At 45.9% G+C, this 16,441-nt stretch overlaps 1 protein-coding gene across 5 annotated transcripts in view; it reads right to left on the bottom strand.

Moving 5' to 3' along the window:
• The window catches only part of CYSTM1 (cysteine rich transmembrane module containing 1), a 31,336-nt gene that overhangs the window by 8,421 nt on the left and 6,474 nt on the right, over window positions 1–16,441 (bottom strand). For 4 of the 5 annotated variants that reach the window (XM_037396426.1, XM_037396424.1, XM_037396428.1 and 1 more), the window contains exon 2: window positions 9,817–10,064. In XM_037396426.1, coding sequence (XP_037252323.1) covers window positions 9,817–10,045 — 229 coding nt within the window. In that variant the 5' untranslated portion in view covers window positions 10,046–10,064. Of the gene's footprint in view, window positions 1–9,816; window positions 10,065–12,821; window positions 12,969–16,441 lie in introns of all 5 variants that reach the window. The other variant, XM_037396425.1, reaches the window with a different exon arrangement.

The raw sequence follows: 16,441 nt of genomic DNA, 5'->3' as shown, positions 1-16,441 counted from the left end.
ACAAAGGTAATTTCCCTCAGAGGCACTATGCAGCACTTGGTTTTAGGCTCGTTTTGATGTTTCCATTGTTTTTTCTAAAACAGGATGGGAGAGAGTGTAAGCTTAGCAGACCCTCCCGTCTTCTAATCAGCCTTAAAGGAGGCAGATCACAATGAATCATGCTTACCCTGAACATGGTAGCACTCCTTGTAATCACACAGTACCAGCCTGCACAATCCAGTGCAAATAACTCCCACTTTGTTTTTAAAAAAATACTACAATGCCTTGTTATTTCATGTACAGTCTGCCTTTATCTTAAGCATACACATCTTGTTTTTTCTCATACCTAATTGATATGTTAATCATTAGCTCCATGAGGGAAAGGCATAAGCAGTGCAGTACTTTTCACCCCATTTGGTATAAACTAAAATCATGACCTTAGGCTGTAGTGCTCCTTATCACAGCACTTTACTGGGTCTGCAAGGACTGCAGTACAAGGGCACTGGCTTTGATGACAGAACCAGCCCATCATGTCCCAGGGCCCAGGCACGGATATCATTGTTAAGGTACGGACTTACCCACATGGGGAGCCCCCACTGGAAAGCAGGCTGTGAAAGCACCCAAGAGCTCTTCAAGTCCTCCCAGAAGTCTTGCTGCACGTCACTGGGGGCCATGGCCCTTGTCTAGGTATTCCAGGCAGACAGCAAGCAAAAGCTCACTTCAGGCAAGCCAAGGGGCAGGCTCAGTCAAGAAGTCAGCTGCCTGGGGAGAAGCAAGGTGCACACACCACCAGGGTCAGCCCAGTCTAGCACCAGCCAGCTGCAGGGGCTTTCCTCTTCCTAAAGCCAGAGGGCTAGGAGCATGAGAAAAGCAGCAAGTCTTGAAGTTTACTACTTCTTTAGCTCCAGCTGTGTGCTAGCACACAGACCCACTCTGAATGCGAACAAGTTACACTCCTAGCTGCTACAAGCTGTTAGCCAAGGCCTGCAACACACAAGAGGAAGCAGCAGCAAGCAGTTTACCAACCACTGCTACTTCAGATCAAAAACTTCCCATGATACCTGCTTGAACATCTGTTTACCATAGTAACAACTGTTCAGACCAGAAATATTAATACCACAATCTTCTTGTCTGGGAAGAAGCACACAGCAAAAAAGGGACCAGTAAGCCTTTTCCCACATGTGAATGAAACGGGTTTTATCACAAGCCACTTCTGCACCACGAGCTTTGCTCTTGCTTGTCCAGCCAGCAAGCAAGAAGTCTTGCTTAAAATTGCGCAACACCATTTGAATAATAATTTCTTACAAGGTTAAGCGCTGCCTACAGCAGATTGCTAATTCAAGTCAGTCTGTGCATCTGGTTCTACCTTGAAAACATTCTTACCCAAGCCCATTGAAAGCCTTTCCATTCAGGATGGAGGCCAGAACAGCAAAAGTCAGCACAAGGGTGTTAGTCAAAGCCAAGGAATGCAGAGGTGACAGCAACTAGAAATCACTGTTTCCTGAGCCACTCTTTAGTGCCTAGGTCTGCAGACCCAGCAACGCAAGACGAAGCGAAGCCCAGCCCTGACCTCTCACACAGCCACGTGTCCAGGAGTAAATCCCATGCAGGCAGCAAGTGCAGAAGAAGAGATTACATGACTCGGGAACATGGACCCCAGGACTTCAACTAAAACTTTCATACTAGCTGCCAACACAACTCCTCTCTGCCCCAGGCCTCCTCCCCAAGAGGATCTCCAGGGCAAGATCTCCAGGGCAAAGCCTGGGCACAGATGAGATCTAACTCCCTTGCCACAAAAGGCATTTAATTACTCTTTTTCCTCTCTGAGGATATTTGCTCATGCTTAACAGCCTCAAACCTGTCACATCACATTCCCTGGTCCCCCAGCTCCTTCCTGCCCAGAGGCTTTCACTGTACACACGGTCTCTACTGACACCGTATTTGTATTTCAGGAAATACCTTAGCATGCTCCTGAAACACATAGCAGTCAGAGCCAGATGGAAATACAATAGCCTACTTCCAAGCAAAAATACTTTCCAAAGCTGCAAAACTCTCAGAGAAAGTTAACAGCTGAATTGCTCTTAAAGGTCTTTTCCAACCCAAATAATTCTATGATTCTAAATTTCACAATCCTCAGCTCCAAATGTAAACAGCTGTACTTCCTAGAGCCACCTGAGCAAAAAAATCATGTAACAAGGAAGCTGCCAGTGCGTACAATGTGCGAATGCCCTTTGCCACCAGACAGTTGCTGCTGACCCAGCCCAGATTTCAGCCTGGACTCAAGCAGAAGTGACTGATTTAGAACCACCCACACTGGTATCAGACCTGCCCTCTTCCATAGCTGCATGACTATATCCACCAGGTTAGGAAAATTCCTGCCTTTCAGTTCCTGCAAGTCTGAGAAGCTCTCATGGTCACCCTTGAGAGCTGTTTCAGCTTTCAGGGAGCTGAACAGGCAATGTATTTCAGGGAAATTACCACACAGGCATGCCAAGTGAGCCAGAGCCAATGCTGCAATAGCCACATTTCATATAAGGGTAAAGTTGTTCCCCACTTAGACACCGTATATGCTCCAAGCATGGGTTATGTCTGATCATAAACCGTGCAGACTTTCTTGCAGCTGAGCTCAGGGCTGGGAAAGAGGTGAGTTTCCTCACCTGGGCACACGTCATTTATGGAGTTCAACATCTCTAAAAAGCAGGGCTACAGGCACTTGTCATAGGAGAAAAGCATGCCTTATGTAGCAAGTACTGAAGTGTCTGCAGGATGTCAACAGGTATCAGTCAGCTCTCCAAAGCACTATAAACCCTGTTACACAGGTTAGAAAGTGTACAGGAGACGCCATGTAAGAAACCAGCTTCCCCTCAGCTCAAAAGTACAGACTTCACACCCTTCAGTTTTCTTCTAGACTGCAACAGATGCAGAGACATCTCCCAAAACTACAGAATTTGAGAACTTCCTCCAATATTAATTTTTTTTTTAATCAGTGAAATCTTACTTTACTGTTAAATCAAGGAGGCATTTTCCACCAAGTCAACTACAGGGCTAAGAACAGCACATTCCTCAGCCTGAGTCTGTTTTCATTGAAAATCAGCATCAGTGCTGGATTTAAATAAGACCTGGCTTGGAAGGATTTACACAGCAAAAACTCGGTCTTATAAGAGTTTTACAAGGGTGTTGTGCGTAACACAGAAGGGACAAATTCCAGTTTTAAAGCAAAGGGACATTGCCACATTGACTAGTCACTCAGGGTAGCAAGCCTCTCCTTGAGCCCCCTGGGGCTCAAGAACCACAATCTATGTAGCGCTTGCAGCGCAGGAAAAAGGCTTTAGACACCCAGGCTAGGTGTCCAGCTGACGAGGACTGTCCAGAACAGCAGCCTCATTTAATTTCAGCCCGCTATGGAACCAGTCTTAGCCTCATTTAGCCACTTCGTCTGAAGCATGTTGTTTTCAGATACAGGACCTGATTTTGGAAACCCTTTTCTTTGCATCAGGCTTTTCTCAGATTATCCCCTCCTTAGGAGTAAAAAGCAGCAAAGGTGAGGCCAGATATCAGCCCCAGGAGAGTACTGTTTGCCAGCAAACAGCCCCCACTGTTTGTGCAGTCAGCTGACAGGAGCTAGGGACAGAGGGAGGTATGATACAGCAATCTTGGAGGGGAAAGAACACCAGATTTTAATGCACACTACAGTATGAGAAGCAGGTAAGAGGAAAACTACCACGTGAAGTCTGTTTTTCTTTTCTGGCAGGACACCAGCCGTCTGGAATTGCAGGTCCTGAAGGTACGTGCAGTAACAGTTAAACTAAATCCTTGGACAGACTGCTTGGAAAGGGTCAACAAACAGAGGGAAACAGGAATTGCTACCTGATGCCCTCCAAATATACCTCTGCTGGAGAAGGCTCAGCACCGCATGGTTTCAGAAGCAAGAGGGTAACCACTGAAAGGTACAAGAGAGCCTAACCAGAGAGATTAGGATCCCCTCCTTTCCACACTCAGACCCAGAAAGAGGAAAAATCCACCCCTCTAGCAGAAGGTAATGACCATATCTAGGTGACCTGTTTGTTCTTGCAGCTGGCCAAACATTAGGAGGCAGGCAGCATCACTGTGACTGTTCCTCTTATCAGAGCCGGCTTTGCTGCAAGTAATCAACTTCCAGAAATAAGATTTCCACCCTGTGCATACAATAGGTCAAATGCAATACTGAGCTTTGTTTGCCTTGGGTTGAAAGGAAGGCTGCTGACAGAGACTGGTTCCCTTTGGCGCAGCATGGAATAGCCTCATCCATTACATTGTCATGTATCAACGGGGCCAGGGAGGCGGGGGCGGTGGGGGTGGGAATTAAATTGAGCAAATTGCTAACGTCAGCTAGGGCTTTCAAAATTAGTATGTCACTTTGTACTTTGGCTCATTCCACTTTTTAAAGCACAACATTATCAACAGTATTCCATTTCACCTCTAATTTACATAGACAAGAAAGTACTTGCTGACCAGTCAGCAGATCCTGTGGTTTCCTTATGCCAGTTGATAACGAATTATCCTACAACGAAAATACTGGTGAGGAAATTAAGTATTTTCTGGAATGAGGTATTTTCTTCCTCCTAGGCAAGCCCCTGCTGCTCAAGAAGGCCCAGCTCCTTACACTGTGCTCCATGCAGGCACCACACTCCTATTGGTGTGCGTTTCCCAGCTTTGTCCTGGTGCAGGTGACTTCCCTCTAGTTACCCAAAGCGTGGTGTGAGATCAAATGGCAGACCTACAGTATTTCAGGAACTCACATCTGGACAGACTTCATATGGACAAGACACAAAGACAGCCCTCAGTTTTTACAGTAGGGAAGGTGCAGATAGAAATTGGCACGTCAGTTCACAGAGCTAGAAGCTGAATCAGATACCCTTAGGGATAACAACCCTCAGACTCAGCACATAAATGACCAGCTCTAAAGGTAAAGGCTGTTGTTCATTAGAAATAAACAACTTGAACAAGTCAGTTATTAGCCCTTGCAAGATGCAAGAAATGTTCTTTCTTTGGAGACTTTCCTACCAGTAGCCTGTGCAAGCCCAAAACCCAGGTATCAAAAAACCAAACCAAAACCCCAAAACCATGGCCATGAGGTCTTCTGTGCCACCTCAGCAAGTCACCTAGCCTCTCTGGCTCACTGCTCCTCCACCTGGAGAAGAAATATATGCTTCAAGGCCTTTCATGCCCAACAGTGTTGTGGTAGCTAGCATGACTCTAAGGGGGTGCAAGCTTGCACACACTAGACTCCATCTACTCTAGGAGAAGGGACAAAGGACCAACAGCTGCCATTATCAGCTGCACTCTCCCTCTTCTACAGTGCTGTAATACGTGGAAGTCATATGGCCAACACCACTAAGTCTTAACGCATGAACTGCAAGCTGATTTCTGCAATTCAGACAGTCGTCATAGCTAACTAGTGCTACACAAGACAGTCTAGAGCAGAACATACTTGTCCTCCTTGTTCAGCATTGCTCTGAACTGCACCTTCCTCCAACAAGCCTTTATATATGTCCCCCTATTCAATGTCATATTGAAAAGATGACAATATCCTCCCTCTCTCACCTATTTCTGGTAGAGCCACTGCTTGCTTAACAGTAATAACTTTCTCTTTCCAGCCCAGGTGTTACCTGCCTTTGCCAAGCCTGACCCCAACAAAAGGCACCAAACTCTCCAGTCTGGGCTTACAGCTCCCACCTCCTGAGGACGCAGAGGAACAGGTACTGTGGCTGGGAAGAAGCATGGCTACAGCATGCATGCCACACACAAGTGGCATAACTCACATCAGTGCTGCTCAGCCTGAAGAGCCTTCAACAGCAGCTTCTGAAACAAGGTTCAGTGGTTCACAAGCTCTTCTGCAGTGTGCATGACAAAACCAGTGTTAACTTTAAGCTGTTTTCCTGTTACATCTCAGATGCAGCTTTATTTTTAATACAGAAAGTGAGCCATACGAGTTTTTTTTCTTCTCCAGGGGCCAGCTGGACAGGCTATGTCCATTGCTACTCCAGACAGGCCACAGATTGTTAGATTAAAAAAAACACTGTCACCATGAAATGCTACTTTACCATCAGATTTTGAGAGCTCAACAGTAATTATTTCCATCTGTGTGATCCACTCAAGACCAAAATATGATGCATAATTACCTCCATACATAAGCATACCACCTACAATCCACAACAGAAGAGCCAACTCTGCAGTTTGCCTACACATTAAATTTAATGCTTTAAGTTATTTTAAGTACAGCAAATTTCTTAGTTTTCAATGTGGACACATTTGTTCAGAAATACTAATACTAATGCATTACTTGGAGCAGCTTAATTCATTAGATTAAGCTAAGTCATCTAGGAGAGAAAAACATCTGCTTGAAAAGAAAGCACCCACACAGTAGCTCTTACCAGATAACTGCTTGAAAACACCACAAGAACTGACAAGCCACATTAAATCATGCCAGACCAGCTAGGCAGACTGTAAGGACTTGATTAAATTTAGACATCATTTTTTTATATGAGGTTCACCCACACAGCATATATATAGCATAACAGGTTTTTTAAAAATAAGCTTTTTTAGGGACAACCATTCTGTCAGACACCCCTGGAGGTCATCATTAAACAAAGTCTCATTGAAAGCTCTCACAAGACTTCCGTTAAAGCATCACAGAACAAAGATCAGGTTCTAGTTTGACAGACTGGACAAAAAGGAGCAAGGACCAAAAAGGGTGTTTAACACAAGGAGAATAAAGAAAAAGGAAAAGCTTTTGCAGACAAACACCAAGTTATACCCCTACTTTATTTTACACACATTAATAAATGGTTTTGTGTGTTACATCCACTTCAGCAAAAGCAATGCAAATCGGAGACTCCCAAGGTGGTTTCAGGGACCACACATGGCTACAGGAAGGCAGTTTGAAGACTTGCCAGAAGATTTTGGTTTGTGGGTTAGGTGCTGCTTCTGCAGAACTGCAATTGTGTTTGCTTAGATTTAACAACAAAACTGCCTCCTGCAGTGTAAGCCTGGGATCTCAGTGAAAGACTTAGGCACTTGTCCTTTCTGATTTCCCAGCCTACTCTTTTGTGCTGGTTCGCAGATTTGCGAGCAGAGCAGAGACCTGATCTGAGCAGAGGGCATTCACTGTCATCAGTTCCCTGATCCAGTCTGATATGAGATCCTTTAAGCCTCCAAGACAGCAGATCTGGCTCAAAGCCAGTCTGTCCAAAGCAGCAGACCCACTCTCTCTTCAGCTTCTGCATATCCCTTTCCGTGGCTACAAGATATTCTGCATGGGAGACCAGGAATTCTGCTCCCCACCTCCACCCCCCCAGTACTGAGAAATGCCTGTTAGCCACACCAAAACTACATGTGTTTCCCAGGGAAAACCCTGATTACACTTCAAGTCCACGCGGATGAGAAGCATCACCATGCTGCTGCCTTCTTCTCAAAGGCAGACCCCCTTGAGGTTTTCACTCTTCTACGGGGGAAGTGGAACTCTTGACTTGTACCCGTTCAGGTTCTTATTCACTCACACCAATTGTTTGCTGCTTATATTGGGGTCTTCTGACCAGACTGACACCAGAATATTCCTGACATCTTACATCACCTATAAATCCAGGGATGCTTTTATATACATTGGTCCAGTAGTCCATTTTAGCCAAGAATACCGAAAAAAACCCAGTTCTTGAAAACGTCCTCTCCATAGTCCAGCCTGTCGAGCCACCTATGTCAAGTTTCCTTTGGATTCACTGCAGTCAAAAACTCTTGCTGGGAACTTCTCAAGTTCCAGCTTCCCAAAAAATGAGCACTTTGAAAAGACCTTTGTCACAGCACGCTGCTGAGTAACATGAAGTAGTAGAGGGGCACAACTGGCAGTTATCTCAAAATGCAGCAGATGTGTACAGATCTCAGTCCTGAGCAGGCCCTAAGTGCAAGCAAACACTGTCCCAAGCCACGGCAACAACAGTAAGTGGACAATGAGCTTAATGTGCAATGGCCAAAGACAGCTTCACATAGTGGCAAAGGCCTCCAGGGAATTGTCTGGGCCCTGTCAATTTTCCAAGTGATACAGCTTTGATACCCACTTTACAGCAGTAGTATCTAAAGTGCTAGTGCCTTGCATAGCTGTAAAGCACTGACTTAGGTTTGGATCTGAAGTACACGTTAGCCTCATGTCTTTCCACCCCAGGTTAATCTGCCCATGACCGTGCCAGACCCAGCACATACAAACCCCAAGTCTCCTTTCCTTCCTGAGAGCAGCTCCCACCTAAAGCATAGTGCCTGGACGGCACCTCTACAGAAGTGCTTCCCACATTCCCTCCCACAGAACATCCCCTTCGGTAGCTCTTGCCACATTCTCTGCCACTCCAATGCAGTCAGAAGCTATAGGTACTTAAAGACTCTTCTCAGCAGTTCAGGTCTGTTAGTGATGCTCACTGCAATAGAGGAAGAGAGGCGATGATAGTTTCTGGCTTCCCAGCCTGGATGAGCATCTTTATCGCTGAATAAGACTGAAAGAAGGCACTGGAGTTGGCATGACAGCGTGCATCCCCATGCTGATGGTGAGAGGGTGGCTACACCCCCACGATGTATGAACAGAGATTTTACAACCAAAGCCTGTGAAACACTGACAAGAATAAACGTGGTCTCTAGGCAAGCGTCCTTACCAGCAAGGTAAAACCCCAAGATAAATCCTCCTCTTTCCAATGGGGAAAAGGACCACACCCAACCTTGCCAGGACCTCAGAGTTGCTGAGGCTGGAAGGGACCTCTGGAGATCAGATCCCCTGCTCAAGCAGGGTCAACTGCAGCAGGCTGCCCAGGACCATTGTCCAGTCAAGTTTTGAGTATCTCCACAGATGGAGACTTCACAATCTCTGTTTGCAACCTGTGCCATTGTTTGATCACCCTAACAGTAGAAAAGTGTCATCCTGTGTTCAGAAGGAACCTCCCATGTTTCAGTTTGTGCTCCTCCAGTCCTGTCATTGGACATTACTGAAAAGAGTCCAGTTGCCTCCTCTTTATTCCAATCCATCAGGCATTTATACATATGGATAGACCCCCTGAGCCTTCTCCATGCTGAACACTTCCACCTCTCTCAGCTTCTCCTCATATAAAGATGCTCTGCTCCCTTAATCACCTTATCAGCCCTCCTCCGCCAATTGGAGCCTGTCCCAAGCACTGTAATGAGCCCCATGAGAGCTATGGGTGCCAGAGTAAACCAATGTACCATACTGAGGGGATGCAGCACACAAATGGACTAGCTAGCTGCCAAGCCAAGTTACAAGTTTCTGGGAAAGGGAAGGAGGATGCTGTGTTTTTCCACAGAATATAATAGCTTCAGAAAACAGTAAAACCCGGGAATTATTCCAATGGCACTATCAGATCACTTGGACAGATATTCATGGGCTCAAGAAAACTGCTGCACATAAATTTGGTAGGAACTGTACATTTGAATATTACTAGCTTTAACCGTGCAGCCTTCAGTTGAAACTTATCAACCAAAAGACAGGCAGAATTAGAGTTGTAGCAAATCTAAAGCCAGCAAAAAGCATGTATAACGATCTCAGCATAAGGATTCCCTTGAGTGATCAGCATTAAGGATGTTCAGCAGTATCTTCCAACAGCCAGAGAACTCTTAAGAGACACAACAGCAAAATAAAGCAGGAAAACAGGCTATGAACAGAATTGCTACTTCAAAGAAGTCTCCACCTCCCCCAGCCCCATTAGGGCTGGGTGCTGGTAACCATATGACTTCAAGATCAACATATACTCATGTATTTGCAAGCCAGAAAGGGTCACAGTTACATTGCACCACAGCTGCTAGGCATACCTGTGTTTTTAGGTCCATCTGCATACACTGGTCCTGGAGGCGGAGGTGCATTTTGCCATCCATACTGGGGATAACCTTGATAACCTGGCTGGCCTGGCTGGTACGGCCCAGTAGGTCCAGGAGGATAGCCTGGGTATGGGCCAGGAGGACCACCTGGTTGCTGTGCATAGGGTGGGTAAGGGGCAGTTGGGCCCGGGCCAGGGTAGGGTGGAGGATTTTCGTAGTTCATGTAGGATGCAGAATCTGTCCTGCAGAAAACAAGGAAAACAAACAGAAGTGGTTTGCTTTTGCCTGCTTCATCCATGACCATATAATTCCCATTTCAGACTGCTCTCCAGGGGGCCCTACATTAAGTGTGAGACATAAACTTCAAAATACCTGGTCAAGTAGTGAGCTTATTCTAACCCTATCACAGGCGCAGAGACTGAACCAAAGTTGCTTCTTTAAAGTGACACGTGTTTAGCTCAGCAGCAAAGTGATTTGCTGCTTTCCAGTCATGCGTCGGCTATTTGCCCTAAGAAATTTAACAGTCTTGCAACTGCAACGCAAAATCTTCTGCTTCTACTCATGATTAAATTGCTTTTAAGAGAGAGTAGCAGTGATTAGTTCATGTTTCTGTCAATAATAAAAAAGAAAAACATGCAGAAATGCAGCCTGTTCCAGACATGTTTGATAGCCTCAACAGAAGAAAGAGTGAACACAAATGTCCACTATACTTCTGCTAATCATTACAAGCATCTAGACCAGCACTCTGGAGCAAGACCATATATGAATAATTTCCTGATGACACTGTAACCCAGGACATCATGTATTCTTCCAGTAATATGCAACTGAATCATTAAGCAGCCACAGGCAATCAGGATCTTGGGCTCAATCTCATTCAAAAAGCAACATTAAAGATACCTCAGAGAGCTGATGTTCATAAAACCTATGTAATGTATTACTCGTGGTACAGCCATCAAAAGACAGGACTGTCACAATAATGCACCTTTAATTAACCTCTAAGCAGCATGACTAAGCAAGCTATTTATTATATTAGGTTTCTGAAGCTTCTCCCTGTTTGAGAAGCAGAAGTGCCCTTAATACCATGTGTTCAGGAATCATCCTGACTGAAGTAGCTGTACTCTGCTGTTTCCTTTTACCATTGCAGGGTGCAGAATTACCATTTACCCTTTGCTGCAGACCTCCTCCCACACACCACAGGCTTCAGGGAGAAACACCTGGAGCATAATTTGTCTCCACTGAGACTCCCTGCTGCTGGCATGGAGGAGAGGCTGGCAAGCAGGCTCCTCTTTGGATGGTGTTGGAAATGGCAAGCAGCTGGGCTAGACTGACCTGGATGCTCAGTACTGTGCCCCCACTTTTGGGGATGCGGAGATTTTGAGTCGAGAGGAGACCATTAGCACATCCAGACTGAGCTCTGGCATGACACGGATGAAAGAATTTCACCTTTGTAACCCTATAGTGAGCCCAGAGCAGTCATCTGCCAGGCAGAAGCCAAGTTAGTCAAGCCTCCGGGGCTATGTTTAGCTGCTGCAGTCCCTGACAGGTCTGAAGCGAGCTTTGTTTGTTTATGGCTTGCTATTTCATCACCTCAGAGAGTGCTGACTGTCCCTCCCCAAGGAAGGATCCCTAGGCTCTCTGCTTATTTACACATTAATCCTGCCTGAACATCACTAGCTCAATGCTCGCTCCTGTACAGGCACCACAGGGCTCTCCCCTGCACACAGCCCTGTCCCACTCCCGCAGTAACAGCCAGCCTGATCCCATATGATGCCCAGGAGAGCACTGCCAACTGGAAACAACTTCAGAGGTGCACTCCAAGGGAACAGGGCTGATGTCCCTCCCATGACAACACTGAGAAGTCCTTCAGTCACAGCAGGATGAGTCTTCCCAGGCCTTGCCTGCCTGCAGTTGTCATTCACCTGAATTCATTCTAATGCTCCTCTTGCTGTGCAAGCCAGGCACAGTCCCAGTTAACTGCTAAGACAGTGCTGTTGCCTTTTAAATCATATTTCTGAATGTCTTTAACAAGAGTTTTAACAGTTCAAGCAACAGCAGGATTTATTATTTTTTTTGCATGGCCAGGCTAGCCAGACTGCTTAATTGCTCATTTTAAAAGACAAGCACAACATACATTTAACTTGCAGCTCTTTATAACTACTCTACTGCATTGCAACGCCTCTACCAAGTCTGTAGCAAGGAAATTCTCCCTTCAGAGAGCCAGTGAAAGGTAGGCAGCAAGCCCTACAACTCACTTCAATGCAACAAACTACAGAATCTGGATATAATGGATCACTAATGTTCATCAAACTCAGGAAACCATCCCAAAATAGCAGCCAAAAGCAAGTTCCAAGGGAAGAACAAGGCCAGAGTGAATGTGTGTGTGTACCTACACACCATTGCCCATGTCAGGGTAACCATTTGGTGCCCCAGCCAGATAGGGCCAAGGCAACCAGCAGACACTTGTGAACTCCCTCACAAGTTTGTTAGGCCTCCCTGAGCTGGTGTACAGCTGCAGCGCCCAATTCTAGTGTGAGGAGATCCAAAGCTCTGCTGCATGCCTTGTGGAAAACTGCCTCCTGTCCCACTGGAGTGACTGCTGGAGGCAGGAAGCAATGGTCACCCTCCTGAATTTAGGGATTCACCAAACCAGGGAGGAAGAATGCGTGAGCCTCCTGTCCCAGGCCAAAGAGCCCCAGCCCACTGTCTGCTCCTCAGGCAGGAGCCAGCCTCTCCACCCAGCTCCCCCTTCTTCTCTGAGCCCCTCCAGGTCTGCTCCAGGCTATAAGTTGGCATCCTAGATACCTATATGTGTGTGTATATATATATATATATATATATATACACATACACACAAGGCATTCAAAGGCAGCAAAGCACAGATCATGTTTTCTGTTCATAAGCCTTTTCTTAAGAACCCCCATGGCTCAGCTTGCTTTGGTGATCATTGCCAAGCTCCAAAGAGTCACATTCATTACTCTGGTTTTCCAAAGGTCCCCTACCTAAGAGGGTGGTCAGCTCAGCTCATTGTTTCCAGTGAAGTTCAGTGAAGTCCAGTCTTCCTTTCCATTCCTTGATATGCATCAGTTCTTTTACCTCCATTCAGTATCATTGCCATTTTAGTGCTGTTGCCATTTTAGTGTTTAGTGCTGTTAAAAGATGTTGCAATTCTTCAGTTGGCTGTGAACTCAGATTCAGGCAGTGGATAACAAACTCAGGGTCATCACACTGCTCCCTTGCCACAAGGACTTGTTCTGGGAACCCTGGGGGCCATCCTCCACTGTCAGAGCTGGTCATTCCCTTTCCTGTTCCCTTCGGTACTCAAGCAGGGAGACTGTCCACCATCCTGTGGCTGCCTAGTTTCTGTACAAGCACCCACCATGGGACCATACTAACAGCCCTTTGAAAGCTGGTACAACTGCTGGTGGAACCACACAGGCAGAAAAACATCTCTACAGAAAGGTCTGAGATGGATGTCAGCTGTACAAGGCTGTACCTGGTAAAACTCACAAACCACAGAAAGAATGTGGTAAGATGAGCACCTGGCTAAAATGAACAACTGTGTGGGATGAGTAAAGAAAACTGCACATCAGCAGCTCCACAGGAAAGTGAGAAACCAGAAGGGTTTAAAAATCCCAGTCTGACAGTGACTTGAGCAAACACCAAAATGGTGGCATAGGGAACAGGAAAGAAATACCAGTGCTTTTTGTCTAACAGCTCCGTGTTAGCCAGAGTCAAAACAGTTTCTGAAGAGGAAGCAGGTTGGGAGTGGAGCTAGTAACTGAGCTTCTGCCTGTTAATGCAGCAGGGGGACTGAGAAAACTGGAGAGTCTACTAAAATCCAGACATGCCTAGGCAGAGATCACAGAAGAACAAGAGAACCGTGGAAAAGATGAAGAAAGAGACTAAGAAGGGCATATTCCACCCAGGCAAAAATTACTTTTCCCCTCAAAGTTGAGGGTAAAGTGACACAACTGAGATTAGGCAAGAAGACCGCATCCAGCAAGAACAGATTCAGCAGCAAATGTATTGGAGATTTGAGGAATGTGAAGAGAAAACTCCTGAAGAATTTATCAATGCATTCAGCAAACCCAGGAGGTGGTTGTGGAAACTAGGCCCCCCAGAGGTCCTAAGTACTACCAGTAGGCACACCCTCCCAGCCCCACCTCAGCTGTGAAGCTCAGCCTTTTCACAGTTGCCTTTGTCCCCAATTACATTCTCATGAAGAGTTTTTCCTTGTCCCCCACTTCCACTATCAGTTACTGCCACGCATAAACCCTTCCCCCTTTTTGAACTCTGTGACAATATTTAGATTTTCTTCATTCTCATGATCTCATACATGATTTTACATGCTTACTAGCCCTACCTGCTCACCAGGGTATCTATTTGCAAGGCAGAGCTCTGAATCATTAAGCAAGTACTTTTCAGACATACTTGAGCTCCTAATCAAATGTATTGGCAAGCTTTGCTGTGGGTTCTCACCCCAACTAGTGATTCCACGTAAGCCGCAACCAAGACCAACTCCTATGAGTTTGTATCAGGACTCATATCTGTGGGTTTCCCAATGAGCACCTCTCCGAGACAAAGCTCAAAAAAGCCAACGCATCAGTAAAGCCCTTTGTTTTACACGGCACTGCAGTAGGTCCATCAGGATGAGCCATTACAGCACTGCGCAGTCCCACCCAATGCGAAACTTCATTTAGCAACCCAGCAAAGAGATTTCCTGGACTGTCACTAAGCATTTGCCCTATCTGTTGCTGGTTAACAACTGAGAAATTACTAGGCCACCTGAAGAGAATGACAAAACATCTTCTTATTCCTCTCCCGTTCCTGTCGCACACCCTTGTCGTCGTCCCCCCCACCTTAGTACTTTTGCTACAAGGTAAGTTCATTAATATATCATTAGGTTTCCTTAAGCTATCTTCAAACTCCTTTGTTCCACACTGCTGAGCAAACACCATTTCCCCTACTCTAACAGAAAGATTTTATTTCTAAATAAGCAGCTTACCATATCTCCAAAGGCTGCACTGTCTCCCATAACGTATGCAAAAAATAAATCACTGGAGTATGCACACAACTTATCTTAGAGAATCGCAGAGTGGTCAGGGTTGGAAGGGGCCTCTGGAGACCATCCAGTCCAACCCCCTGCTAAAGCAGGTTTGTCTAGAGCAGGTTGCACACTCGTGCCCAGGCAGATTTTGAACATCTGCAGAGAGGGAGACCCCACAGCCTCTCTGGGCACCCTGTTCCAGTGCCCTGTCACCTTCAAAGATGTTTTTCCTCACATTCTGATGGAACTTCCTGTGCTGCAGCTTGTGCCCGCTGCCCCTTGTCCCGTCACTGGGCACCACGGGAAAGAGCCTGGTCCCATCCTCTTGACACTTGCCCTTAAGATATTTGTAAACATTGATAAGGTCCCCTCTCTGTCTTCTCTTTTTTCATATGTATTCCCTACAGAAAATACATATGGCACTATATGTGCCTGTATATATATAGACACACACAGACATCAATACACAAGAACCACCAGGAAGTCCCTCTACATCTGTAACCTCCTTGAGTACAGCTTAGCAAAAGGGGCAAGTACAGACCTATGATGCTTTGTATACACTACACTTTGTATTTAACCTGTCCATTTTGGCAATCAATACATGTTAGAGAAACAAATTTAATTACTAAGCTTTGAAAATACCTACTTCTTTCTGACTGCTTTAAACTTACTGCCTCACACAGAACTAGTCAGTCACTGCTCCTGACCCTCCTCTTCCAGCACACTCTTGAATTTATTATGTTTTTTTCTTCAGGCAAACCTCCCATGCTGAGGACTCTCTGCTTCTACAAAGCCTGTTCTATTCCTTGGTCATTCTTGCCACCCACTGCTGTGCCTTTAATTTTACCATTTGTCTGAGAGGGAGCAAGCAGGCTGCGTGAAGCTCTGCTGCACAGTGCTACTGCAGTCATCTGCATGTCCCTTTCCTAGCCCACTCCCAGGACAGGTCTTGCCTTACATCAAGCCAAAACAGAACTCAAGCCGTTCAAGTACTAACTGTAACTACAAGATCCTTCTGAGTGGGAATAGCTCATGTAGAGTGCTGCACATGTACAGCTAGGACCATCCTTCTCACACACACTGTTCACCGAAGTACCGAAACACAGTCTCTTCCACAAGTCTCTGAAAACAGCCTTAAGTTTCAACCTGGGAAAGCCTCATCATCCACAAGCTGATGCCCATTTACCTCTTTTTACAAATCTTTTTACATGATGGATTATGAAGCAAGTGAGATCTACCTTTATCCCATCTATGCTTAGGAATCACTGGGAAGGATCCCTCACCCCCACTCTGCCCCGAACTAGGGGAAAAAAAATAATTGGTAGCCTCATGTAGGTATGCCACCACCATCTTACTTCACAAGAGCAGCCCTGCAGAGCACAGCATGAGGGCCTGAACAGGTAGGCTTTTTGGTCAGAAGATAACATGATGCAGGAAAACAACCAAGAATGAAAAGAACAAGGGAAATTTCGCACAATAGAAGGAATGCTCTTGAGGGGTTCCCAAACAAAGAGCCTTCACACCCTGCCAAGACCCAGTTTCACCCTTTTCCTCTCCTTCAAAAAGCCACTT

The sequence above is a fragment of the Falco rusticolus genome, chromosome 8 (genome assembly GCF_015220075.1).
Source record: "Falco rusticolus isolate bFalRus1 chromosome 8, bFalRus1.pri, whole genome shotgun sequence".
NCBI lineage: Eukaryota > Metazoa > Chordata > Aves > Falconiformes > Falconidae > Falco > Falco rusticolus.
The sequence above is the reverse complement of the archived record's forward strand: the minus strand, read 5'-3'. Positions and strand labels throughout refer to the sequence as shown.